Source organism: Littorina saxatilis, unplaced genomic scaffold (genome assembly GCF_037325665.1).
Source record: "Littorina saxatilis isolate snail1 unplaced genomic scaffold, US_GU_Lsax_2.0 scaffold_557, whole genome shotgun sequence".
NCBI classification, from domain to species: domain Eukaryota; kingdom Metazoa; phylum Mollusca; class Gastropoda; order Littorinimorpha; family Littorinidae; genus Littorina; species Littorina saxatilis.
In genome coordinates this window covers 18,266-31,775 of record NW_027127156.1, presented here as the reverse complement: position 1 = coordinate 31,775, position 13,510 = coordinate 18,266, and the positions used below count along the sequence as shown (strand labels likewise).

Below are 13,510 nucleotides of genomic sequence, written 5' to 3'. Positions count from 1 at the left end.
AAAAAGTTAACATTAATTTAATGTTAATCTGATGAGCAAACTTGGAATCCGATATCGGTCCGATATCGGATTTGACCGGATATCTCGGACCAAGATATCCGATATCGGTCCGATATCGGTCCGATATCGGATTCCAAGTTTGCTCATCAGATTAACATTAAATTAATGTTAACTTAATTAACGTAAAAAGTTAACATTAATTTAACGTTAATCTGATGAGCAAACTTGGAATCCAATATCGGACCGATATCGGACCGATATCGGATATCTTGGTCCGAGATATCCGGTCAAATCCGATATCGGACCGATATCGACCCGATATCGTGTGCTGACTGGGCAGTTCCAGCCCCTGAGCGCACTTCAGTCGACACCCACTTTACAAATCATCAAATGGCGGTCAGTTCAGCATCAAAACTTGCCGATTCGGAACCGAAATATTTCATCAACCTGAATCTTGGCGAGGAGTTGGAATCTATGGAACCATGGAAGTAAAAACTACACAAACCAGCAACATCGGGACCTGTTCCTACTGTCCATGCAGCAGACGTGGGGTGAAATGAAAGGTAAGCGTCTGGATCTAGATTTGTTTGCATTCATGTATTGTAAGGTCTGTATCAAAGATGGTTTGTCTGTCTCTGTCTCTATGCTTTCCTTGCTGTACGCTTTTGTCTTGAAGGCAAGTATGTAGATCTACATTTCTCTCCTGTTCCTGTCTCAAATCTGCCTTAGCCGAACTCTAGTTCTACGTTCAAAACATGTATCTACCTCTTGGCACATTGCCTCTTTTAGTTTTACAGTGTAAAATTATCTGACAACTTCTATCATACTGTAATCAATGTGTCATCTGTTTGGGAAAATGCTGTCAGTTTCCGAGTCTAGTGATGTGTTGATTACCCTACCGTAAATTGCGTAGTTGAAATGATAGAGAAAAACAAAACGCAGCAGCAACGATCATTTTTCATGACTGTAGCATTCAGTCATCTTTATGCTCTTGGTTTAAATCAAATTTAGCTTAGTCACGAACACAAAGCAAATAGTGGCTGACTCAGTCACTGGGGTATTCGCATAAGAAGGCTCTCTTGCCTTGAAATTACCAAACAATAACACACACACGCACTCATTGCCAACCAAAAAAAAAAACGTGCTCAAGTAGAGAAAACAAGAACAAGAAAAAAAACCGCACACGCACACACACTGTGACCCGCACATGCATACTGTGAGACACACACACACACATACTGTCACACACACACACACACACACACACACACACACACACACACACACACAGCCATACGCATGCACAGAGAAAGAGGGAGAGAGATGACAAATGAAATACTAATTTTGCTTTGCTGCTTTTATTTCCTCCAGTTAATGCCATCAAGACAAACAACAATCCTTCGTAATAAGGGACTTGACAGGGACAGATGACATCTACACTCCAAAATGAAAGTACTTGCAAGAGCATTTAATTCTTCTGCCTGTCAGTGTCATCAAGAAACAACCTTCAGCCACAAATCGGGTAAGCTTGACACCAGCCTGTATGCTGTAGCTTCAAAAACCTGTTCAATTTACAGATCTAACAATAAAAATAGATCAATATTGGTGGGAGTGGAGATTGATGTATGCTTTGGCCTTGGGTGTGTGTGTTGGGGGGGGGGAGGGGGGGGGATGTATGATACATATACCAGACATTTAAAATCAAGTGAGCTTACTGTACACCATGTAAACAAGGTATGTGTAAAACCTTTTCAGTCCATCATCATTCCGTCTGGAGCTGTGGTTTGAACCATGTGTTCCGTTTGTACCATTGTGACCATGTGGGCATCGCCACCCATTAGGCATAATGCAATCACACTCACTCACTTGGTTGTGGGGAAAAAACTCATTACCAACAACCACATGAACAGTTGCATTGTGCAAGTCTGGAAGATATCTGGCAGGGGGAATGTTCAGTGTATTTTGAATTATTAGGTGTGAATGTTGAACGTTTGTATCACTGTTCCTTAAATTCACATCCATGTCAAACATCACACAAAGATAATGAGCGTCAATGATGGCAAGAAAAATAGCGGAATAAAAAAGCAAATAGAAATATAATATTACATAATTAATAAGAAAAGAGATGTATAGTATTCTTTTTATATAAATTTGAAATGGGCTGTGTGACTGTTTACTGTGCTTTCTTTTTTTTCTTTATTCTATTTTTTTTTAAAGATACATTCAACACAGTCTTTTGTGTTTGATGTTATTGTAATACTATATGAAAGTAAAAGAAGTAAAAACATGTTAAAAAAAAACAAAACAAACACAAATTTGATCAACTGTTCTTGAAGCTCAAAGTGTCACGGGTCGTCTTGTCTATGACACACACGCAGTTAGGAAACAGCCACAAGTCTTCTGTAATGACTTCCACTTCGGCCTGTGTGTGTGAAGCACCTGCAAAACACACACACACACACACACACACACACACACACACACACACACACAGACACGTTTATTTGCATGTTTACATTGTTTTTGAAATCGTTTAAACATGTTCCTCTATGTATGTTTCAGGATGACACATTTGACAACAAAGAAGATAAGTTCTCAAAGTTGATCTGGATTACCTGCACAACGACCATGAAAACAAAAAAGGGGGGCGGGGCGGGGGGGGGGGGGGGGGGGGGGGGGCCACGGAGCCTCTGGGCCCTTCCCAACTCGACCCTGAACAACCTTAACCAAGAACCAGTTTTGGATGACGACCCTATACTAGGCGGATCACCCGAATTTGGGCCATCGGCTGCTGATGTCAACACATCTTCAGAGAAGGTTCAAGACCCAAAACGTGTGTGGCAACAAAGGACACAAATACAAAGAAAAGGTTGGAAAACCAAGAGGCTGTGTGCTGAGGAATATTAGCTCTGTGCTGCAAAAGAGATTAAAGGCACATTCCTTCTCGTGAAAACAGTTCTATCCTTGGCACAAAGCTTTAATTGACGGTGGGGGTTTGCTGACTCGTCGAAGACGACCAATTTGGAACTTCGTAAGGAATTTCATGGCGTGGGTCGTGTACGATGCATACTCTGCAAAGAGGCGGCAAAACGTTTATCCCCATTCGGATTGCGTGGATCATGTACGACCCAAGCTTTTTACGTTGACTCCTTATTTGGAAGGTATGGGTCATACACGACCCACATCATCCGGACTGTGTAGTCCAACACATGATCTGGTGAAGGCTAGGAGAGTATGCCTTCAGACCAGACGGACATAAGTGCAACAACATGACCCATCACAACATGGGCCATGAATCCAGTAAATGAACTCAAATTAGTGCACCCCCCCCCCCCCCCCCTCCCCCTTTCAAATAGAACAATCAAATCTGCATCTAAATCAGTGATTGTCAGTGTTGTTCACATATCTTGTCTAACATGGACGCAATGGCATGCTTAAGCGGTGTAGGTGTCTATCCTCTCAGCAGGCATAAAAGGCAGTTTTTGGAGCTGTTTAAGCGGGTAATGAGACCAAAAAAATGATACATCTGAGTAACTCACAAACCCATTCAGCATGGGTGGGAGCCCAACATATTGCCACGACTAAACATTTTGGAAGGCCGGGGTCCAGGGGCCGCTAAGGCTCCATAGCTATGAGACCAATGGTGGCGAGAGAGGTGAAGGGAGGGGGAATGTTTACAGTGCCGTGTGCCGGGCTGTGAGCAGTACCCGCCAATGTTTAGCTCAGGCACCGTCGCGGCGGACGCGCCTCAGTTCTATACCGAACACTGCACCCTCATTCAAGGAAAATGCACCGCGCTGTTCTAGACAACTGTCCTCACCTACAAGTCAGAGGTGTAAGTTACACCGACCCTGGCGCCTAAGGCAAAGCCAAATGCTCGTCTCAAAACCGTCCAGGGGGGTGCAGGGGCAGCGCCCTTGTTGGGGGGTCTAGGGTGGCAGTGCCCCCCAGCCGAAAATGAATTTTAGCATTATACTTTATAGGGAGGGTTTAGGTGGCCCCTCCTGACTAAATCTTATAACAAACAAGGTTTTTGGCTCACGTAAGTGTAGCCTATGCGATCGTAACTTTGTCTGTCTGTGCGTGCGTGCGTGCGTGCGTGCGTCTGTGCGTGTGTATGTCTGTGGTAGAAACTCTAACATTTGAAGACGTCACATTACATTGACGTCACATTATGACGTAAGAGGGTTAGACGTCACGCGAAGGAAGTACTGACAGTCTCGGTCATTATTATTTTGAGCGCGCCGAGACTAGTTGGCAGTCGTGTCCTTGTAAGTAGGCTACATGCAGACAGACAGATCTAGATCTAGTGTCTCGCTTTCTTGCACAGTTTCACCTATGCTCTTTCTCTGTGTGTGTGTGTGTGTGTGTGTGTGTGTGTGTGTGTGTGTGTGTGTGTGTGTGTGTGTGTGTGTGTGTGTGTGTGTGTGTGTGTGTGTGTGTGTGTGACGGAGTGATTGAGTTTGTGTTACTGTTTGTCGATTTCTTACGTGAGCCTTGATGGCTTCGCCTCTTGTTTTAGATATGCATAATATATATTTGTAACTGACCAGCTGAAAATGAATTTTAGTAATTCAAGAGGGGCTATTAGTATTCTATTAGAGCCTCTCCCAGGTTTAAAACTGAAAACAGCTACCACAAAAATTAAAATGGGGGGGGGGGGGGGGGGGGGGGAGGATGTGTAAGAATGCACACAATCAAAAACCTCTATACTTGAATTTGGTGTTTGGTTGCACCACTCTTGCTAGGGGGTCTACAAAAACAAGTTGTATACACATTTCAAGAAGGGTTTTAGAAGCATCTCCTCGCCTAAAGTTAAACAAAAACTTAAAATTGGAGATGCACAACATTTAAAAAAATCTTGTAAACTTTGAAGGTATTTGGAAGTATCCAGCTGAAAATGAATTTTATCAATGCAATAGGTGTTATTTGAGCCTCTTCTGACTCTGAAAACAGCACACAATTTTGTTTGTTTAAAAAATATTATTGGGGGGGGTAAATGAATGCATAAAATCAAAAACCTCTATACTTGAATGTGTTTAGTTGTATCACTCTTGCTAGGGGGTCTACAAAAACAAGTGGTACACATTTGAAGAAGAGTTTTAGAAGCATCTCCTTTAAGTTAAACAAAAACTTTAAATTGGAGCTGCAAAAAATTAAAAATTCTTGTAAACTTGAAGGTATTTGGAACTAACCAGATGAAAATAAATGTTAGCAAATCAAGAGGTGCTATTTGAGCCTCTCCTGGCTTAAAGGCACAGTAAGCCTCCCGTAAACCATCACAGATACGGTCAGGCTTTTACACACAGTACAAACACCCTTTCATTTAAACACTCACCGATTGAGAACATCCTAGGTGCCCTCTGTAAAGAGCGAACAATTTTCAAAGAATTTATTTTTGCGTGGTTTATCTTACCCCTGAGCCATTGTGAACCCGTGTGATCCAGTTTCCCTTTTTCACAATGTAGTCGTCAGTTAGTCATTTGAATGGGACTCGATGTGAGCTTATCTACAATAGCACGTTTTTATGCACGAAACAAACGGCTGTGGTTCACAAGAACTCTAGCGATGGCTTTTGACTGTTGAGAGGAACGGCGATATGCACTGTAAACCGTCGTCTGCTACGACCCTTGCGTGACCCTGCTTCCGGGTTTGTACTGATCTTGTCTTGATGAAAAAATAATTCTTTTATGATTAAAGAATGTATGTGTAACAAGCTGTCAATCTATTATTTAGATTTTAAAAGTTAGGTCTAGCGCAAAAACGCACCTTGGTCCAAAAACATTTTAATAATCATCGATTAACGGCTATCGCCAGTTTACATCGATAGAATCAGACCCGAAGGGAAGTAACTCAATTTTTGACCTGAGTTCAGGATGGGTACAAAAAGTGTTCGAGACAATCTGCAAAATTAATTCTTTAAAAACTGCTTGCTCTTTACGTAGGGCACCTAGAATGTTCCCGTTTGGTGAGCGTTCAAATGGAAGCGTGTTTGTACTGTGTGTAAAGGCCTGACAGTATCTGTGATGGTTTACGGGAGGCTTACTGTCCGGGCGTGATTTCCGGTATCAGTTGAATAAAGTTCATAACAGCCGTCCAGCACCAAAACGAGGCGCCATTTGTAGAGGACCAAGTCCACGAAAATAAATTCTTTGAAAATTTCTCACGCTCGACAGAAAACATCCAGGATGTTCCCGTTCGGTGAGCGTTCAAATGGAAGTATGCTTGTACTGTATGCAGACGCTCGGGGAGCTCTGTGATGGTTTACGGGAGGCTTACTGTGCCTCAACAAAAATAGCATGCACACCATTTTTTTATTATTTTTTTTTTTTGGGGGGGGGGGGGGTGGGGGGGAGTAAATTAATGCTTAATATAAAAAATGTTTACCGCATTAAAGAAAAATCGCCTAGCTAACAAAAAATTAGACAAACACAGAAAATAACAGTCACCTCCCTTGTATTTCAAATTTTTACATGTAGCTTATGATTTTATCATTACAGGTGGTATATTCTCAAATAATTGTTTAACCATAGCTTGAACCAAATGAGAAACAAGTTTAAAGTCAGTTTGCTTCAATTGAACACCTTAAAAGGGCTAACTGCTCAGGTTAAAAAAGAAGGAGGTTTAGACAGAAACCACCAGAGTTATATCCCTTGCTAATGCCATACACAGTCTTCTGATGCTGCTTTTCAATTCATTTCAGGAGTTATATTTCAAAATGATTGTTGAATCATAGCTTCAATTAAAAGAGAAATATGTTTTATTTAATTTTAAGTCTGTTTCACTTGCTAACTTTCTAAAGGGCTCAATGCATCAGAAGCTAAATACCGCTGGTTCATAGATCAGGAATGCAAGTTTTCTGTTCCACAGCACTGAAGGTTTGTGAATCCCTGCAATAGGAGAATATAAAGATGTGGGTGAGCCGAGTTTACAAATAGCAACTATGATGCCACATTCCCCTGGATGACATGACATGACATTGCTGCCCCCTGTTAGTCACTCTGACATGGTGAAAGGTGGCTGACCTGGCACAACTACATCTCACATGAACCCAGTGTAAACAACAGCTGCCAGGGATTAACAAAAAAAAGGTATAAAAAAAAAGTTGCCAAATTCTTCCTGGGAATCCGTCTCCGAGGGAAGAAATCCCACCCCTGGCATTGCCTTCAAACTTTCGGATGTTTGTGCTAACACATGTCGTAAAGTGCATACTGAGTTTCAAGTTGTTTGAGACATTTAATAGGTCTGCTGTTATTTGTCATGTCAGAAACAAATTAAATTGACGGTAGGTTTTTGCTGACTCATCGAAAAAAATGATTTGTTGAAATCTTCAAAAACAATGACAGATGCGCCACATACTCACATTTCATGTACATATTTTATCAGACATGGGTGGTATGAGGATTTCAACGCGAAAGTACTTTTTAAGAAGTTGACTCATTCCGAGCGCTGAGCGCAAATGTCGGCCTACGCCTAGCAAAGCTCACTGCCGACACACTTAACTGATCAATGGCTCTTGAAAAAGCATTTTTCAAGAATTTGTGTGTGCGTTTAAACAAGTGCGCTGTAAACAGCCAATGTTAAAACTGTTTTCAATTTAAAGGTAAATTGAAGGTTTCATTTTTCTAAATGCATGCTAATTTTAATTTGTTTCTGTTCAATCGGACAGGGTACCTCTTTATTATCAAAATTCTTTCTGGTATGTCGCATAACATCAATCAATCAATCAATGAGGCTTATATCGCGCATATTCCGTGGGTACAGTTCTAGGCGCTCGCCGTGTGAGATGAAATTTTATACGGCCAGTAGATTGCAGCCATGTCGGCGCATATTTACCTTTCACGGCCTTATTCCAAGTCACACGGGTATGGTAGACTGTGCCTAAGCAATTTTGCCAGGAAAGACCCTTTTGTCAATCGTGGGATCTTTAACGTGCACACCCAATGTAGTATACACAGGGGGTGGTTCGGACACCGAAGAGAGTCTGCACACAAAGTTGACTCTGTGAAATAAATTTCCGCCGAACCTGGGATCGAACTCACGCTGACAGCGGCCAACTGAATACAAATCCAGCGCGCTACCAACTGAGCTATATCCCCGCCCCTAACAGCAGAACTAATATCTCTAATGACTTGGTATTTCGTGTGTAGTTTACGACATGTGTTTGCACAAATCTCCGTATTCGTAAGTTTGAAGGCAATGCTTTGCGAGTTACTCAAATGTACCATTTTTTTGTCTCATTACCCGCTAAAACGGCTTCAAAAACTGCCTTTTATGCCTGCCGAGAGGATTGACGCCTACACAGCTCAGCATGCCATAGCGTCCTTGTTAGACAAGATATGTGAACAACACTGACTGATTTGGATGCAGATTTGATTGTACTGTCTAAGGACATGCTAAACATGTTTCGATTTAGTTCTGATTTTTTAGATTTTTTGATCGCGGGAACCTTGATTTTGCGAATTCGATTTTGGGATGTGTCTGTGTTGTAGGTTCCACTGTATTGACACTACCTCATGTAAACTCAATCTGTTTTGTGAACAAGGTATGGGAATTAATGAACTTTTCAGTGATATATTTGGTTTTACAATCAACAGCCTCATCAGAAAGATCTGACCTCAAACGCATCTGTGTAGTTTTTCTTATGACGAGTAGTGTATACGTTTCAAAAACAGAAAAGTAGAAATGTGGGGTTCTTATCTGATATGAAATAAGAAAGCATGTATTGCACAGGTTGACACCGCAAAATGCAACCCACAAAAATGCTAATTACTGATACAGCCTTCCGCCGAATTACTTCATATTTGGTTTACATCAATTTCAGCTTATGCAAGGCCTGTCCACAAAGTGGCAAATCTGTAGGTGTGATTTTTTTGCAACAGATATTTTATATTTTATATTTCTTTCTTTATTCTTATCATAATTGCATATTGCATTCAATTAAGTCAAGTGCATTCTTTAGTTTCAGTCACACTGAGACAGCAATTTTGTCATAACATCTTTTGACCATGGGATAAAGTTCTACACGAGTGAATTCTGAGAACTTTAAAAAGGCAAAATCTTTAAACCAAGTACCTCTCAGGCTCTGCGGCTGATATGTCTCATACTCCAGGAGTAGATGGATGCACCTTTAGTCCATAAGCAAATGCACCAGGTGTTGATGTTGTCATACCAGAAGTCCCAGGTATATAGGCTGACCACCGTGGCTAAAAATTATTCAGGTCAATCATTTTTAGATCGTTAAGTACACTGAACCTAAAATAACACTGACAGACAGTACATGTACATAATAGATCCAAGGTACATGTATATACAAATTAGGAAAGAAGTTGTACAATGTCATTGAGAATATCACCGAGTCTGATAATGAAATTAATTCAGCATTAATTTGCTCCACCTGTACTAACTTATCATAGTTATGAAACAAGTATACAGGCAACAAGTATTGTTGTGTTTAAGGCAAGATTATATTCATAAAGTAACAAACAGCATACATATTGTATCGAGAAAACAAAGAAACTTCACAATCAACGTTTTCCCCATAAACCTGTTTTGGAATCGATCAATCTTCAATTGCACAATAAGATGGATTGCAACTGTCTTTTTTTCATCGTTTACAGATCATATAAACTATCAACTGACTGACCTATTACTTTGTTTGGCTTTTTCATAAATAATAAATACACTTCATGTATAACAAATTGCATGCATTCCTGATTTTGTGTGTGGATGTGAGACCATGCATGGGGATTTTTATTCTGTGTGTACTATTAACTGCTGGATATAAACATACAACTACCTGCTTATAGAAGTTAGATCAAGAGAAGAAGCACCACCTGCCTGTGTTCTGCTTGGCACAGTTGCAGTATGAACGTAGCCTCAATGCTGATTCACAAAATGTAAAACAAATAAAATGAGCAATTAAAAAAAATGTACAATACTTTCAAAAACACAATGCATATATTATTATTATGTCCAATAAAATAATCATTTAAAAGCCTCATGAAAACACAACCAAAACCCACATGCAGGGCCTAACAGACAGAGCCACAAACACCAAGGGCACACACACACACACATGTACAGTGTACACATGCACACACAGGTACACACGCATGTATGTATGGGTGCATGGTCCGAGGGGCATTAAGCCTGACCAATACAAAAAAATTGACAAACTTTGGCCGATTTAGGCGAATACTCTTTGGACATTTGGCCGATAGGGACATGAAAGTTTCGAATAAAGTAAAAATAAATCGGCGATTGGCAGATGGGCCAACCCAAACGACATCCCTTCTGTGATAATACTGTTATAGACTGTGTATTTTAACACCATAATATTCCAAAGGGAGTAGAAAAAAAAGTACAGTGATACCTGCGGTGAAAGGACAAAAATGTACCTGCAATGCAGGGGGCCTGTCATAACAGGTATAATCTGGTAGAGATAATAGAAAAAGGACAATATTAGGTGTCCTTTGAAGGGAGGTGTCCTCTCATCGCAGGGGCCAACCATCACAGGTAACACCAGAATAACAAATCTCTTACAGAATCGCTGTCAATGTGATGTTGGGATCATAATCAGGATCATCTAGTCCTCCTGATCCTCTCCAGACTCAACTGTAACTTCAATTGTGAGGCTAACCAAAGAAAAAAAATATCAGTTAAAATTACACAAGCTCTAAAAACAAAAAAATAAGGTGCGTGAAGCAATATAAAACATTTAGTCAGTCGTTACCAAACTAAAAGATTAACATGACAAACCATGAGTCATTGCTGAGACTACATTTAAATAGTCTCGGGTAACCATCCCCAAAGACTGAGATGGGTCAAGCCTGCAGTCTCCGCAAAGCATGCGACCATAGCACCTGTACACCTCACTTTCGCTCGCAGTTCAATATGTGAAAAAACAGCTCCTGTCAATCTGGTACAGCACAGCAAACCATGTGGAATATTCTCTATGTGTTTTAAAACTAACATGCACTCACTTGCTTTAGGTAGTACAAATTGTGTAAAGCCATGGGAAACATATGTTATCAACTCTTAGTCTTAGATCCACTACACTTTTCAATTAGTACTACCATTAGTGTAGCTGTCTTGAGCTGCTACCCATAACAATTAAATGCTGAAAGCTAATGATTGAGGGAAAACTAAGATAATTAAGTAAGATTAATGAATGGGTACATGTGTCACAAAGAGCCCCTATACCTACAATAGTCAAAGCAGTTTCTGAACATTCCAATAATGACCTGAAAGATAATTACACAATGCACAATTTATTGCTTATTGGAATCTGCAGAATTAACCAGTTCCTGACAGAAAACAGAAAAACTTATTTGAAGAATTTATCATTCACTCAATGAGAATGAGATATTTTGGCCAAGCAGTATCGACACACAGAGTTCAAGAAAATAGAAAAGGAATATATTTGTTCTGATCAATCATAAATGAAACAAATCCCAATACCCATTTGTAACCATAAAAGGATTTTATCATACACAGAAATTTGCAGTATTCACATTAATCAACTTTATTTTATAAATATTGCTTTAATACGTATACAACAAACAGCATGTGTTTTGAACACACCCACACAATATTTATCAAAGAAAAACAACTCACTCTAGTGGGTCAATGAAAGACTGAGATAGCTCTTTCTGCTTCACAGTCCTGCCAGCTCTTGATCCATGAAACTTCTTGTCGCTGAAAGCAGCATATAATGTTAACTAATCAACAGTTCTCTCCTGCAAATTCAACTACAATACCACTATACTTTAACTCTAGTCTAAGTGAAACCATTTCTCAGAATATTTGTTATTTCACGCAGCTTTCTTCATTATTTTCTGATGATCTAGACACAGATAGTGACACATATTTTCAAACATGGAAAAATACAAAATATGAATTATGTAACAAGCAAGCTCACCCTCTTCTCAGAACATCCTGGTCACCATCATCATTTCAATGCTTGTTAATCTACAACTGCCACAACGTCCAACCAAAAAAAGACATGATGTATACGTGATATACGTTAGGCGTGAGGCATGATATTCTATGGCCCAGCAGCCTGAGCTTAATTGTTATCGTTTACAAATCATAATATTATTTAGTATCAACTAACTGTTTGGCTTTTACACCAATAACAAACACACTTCCATCTTCATATATATCTCATAACTATAATTATGACTTTTTTTGTACTATTTATTTTATTGATAATTTAAAACATACAACTACCTGCTGAGATCAAAAGAAGTACCGCCTGCCTGTGTTCTGCTTGGCATTGTTGCTGTAGCCTCAATGCTGATTCACAAAATAAGAAAAATTAAGTAAATGTCCTATAAATAAATAATGTTCAAGACTCATGAAAAACACAAGCCACAACCACAGGGATACACAGACATGGCCACATACACACACACATTCACACAGGAGCACACACACACACACACACACGAGGGCACATAGAACACAGGGGCACACACACACACACACACACACACACACAGTGTAGAGCAGAAATCGCACAATGCGCCGATCTATGTTTTGTAATATTTCATTTGCATAGTTCTATAAATAGTATCATAACAGACGCAAATGGCCGCAGAAAGAAACGGTTCGCTTATCCGAAATAAATCGTCAAACACCTCGTGCATACATTTTCCTTTTTACAGGTTATAAATTGGGAATCCCAACACCACAAGCAATGATGACTAAACGACACTAAACAAGACAGCAGCTTACGCAAGTTCCCAGTAATCAAAGCAAACGCCGAACGCAAAGTATCGACAGTTTGTCAGGGCAACGGGCACTTTTACTGACTCACGGTGATACATTTCTGCTCCACAACAAATCCCTCCCACCCTAATTCAGTAATTCTTTGGTCAATTTACTTTTCACAAACAAGTCCAATATACACTTCCATCACATAACATAAATAGCATCCTAAACATCTCATGAAATGCATGAAAAAATACCCACTTGTTCAGCAGGTGACGAGCAAACTGCGGATTGGTGATGAATCCAAATTAATTCTTCACTTCGTTCCAACGCGCAAGCTCCTCACCGATATACACGCGCGACGTGTCATAGTTACGTGCACGAGTGCGTTTTCGTTTCTTCTTGGTTGAATCCGGTACAGTCGGCCGGGGACCCTTGCGTTTTGTTCTTTTCTTATCACCCTGGTTCGATACGACTGAATGAGCCTCCATTTTTTCCTACAAGCTCATCAATTATGTGTGACCTAGTTTGCCTGTGACGTGTCATTCTATGTGCATGTGGTGATCATCAAGATGATGCAGATCTAAAAATAATTAAGAAATAGGCCAAGGACCGGCGGGTCCGAGTTAAAAATTAATTCGTAAAAAAATTGAAGTTCTTGACTCCTTGGATGGAAGTCAATGAAACTTGGTATTTATTCAAAGGAATAGATGCCTGAGGTATGACTAAACGCCCCAGGGGCTCCGTGCACCTGGATTTGACAAGTCCAGTATCTTTAAAAATTGCCCCCACC

The 13,510-nt window shown here is 40.2% G+C and overlaps 1 protein-coding gene across 5 annotated transcripts; it reads right to left on the bottom strand.

Annotated features, from left to right (window-relative positions):
* Positions 1 to 1,342: 1,342 nt before the first annotated feature.
* Positions 1,343 to 13,438, bottom strand: LOC138955630 (uncharacterized). Of its 5 annotated transcripts, XR_011452312.1 has the most exons (7): positions 12,979 to 13,432; positions 12,235 to 12,300; positions 11,620 to 11,700; positions 10,546 to 10,637; positions 9,800 to 9,885; positions 9,076 to 9,206; positions 1,343 to 2,439 (listed from the first exon to the last, which is right to left on the bottom strand). XR_011452312.1 is itself a non-coding variant. In XM_070327198.1 (6 exons), exons 1-4 carry the CDS (start codon positions 12,831 to 12,833, stop codon positions 10,589 to 10,591), a joined length of 288 nt encoding a protein of 95 aa, XP_070183299.1. In that variant the 5' UTR covers positions 12,834 to 13,438; the 3' UTR covers positions 8,694 to 9,206; positions 9,800 to 9,885; positions 10,546 to 10,588. The 5 variants fall into 5 exon arrangements, 2 of the variants coding, with proteins under 2 accessions (XP_070183299.1, XP_070183298.1); XR_011452311.1 differs by lacking the exon at positions 1,343 to 2,439 and having other exon boundaries at positions 8,694 to 9,206; positions 12,979 to 13,429; XM_070327198.1 differs by lacking the exon at positions 1,343 to 2,439 and having other exon boundaries at positions 8,694 to 9,206; positions 12,742 to 13,438.
* Between the last annotated feature and the right edge of the window lie 72 nt (positions 13,439 to 13,510).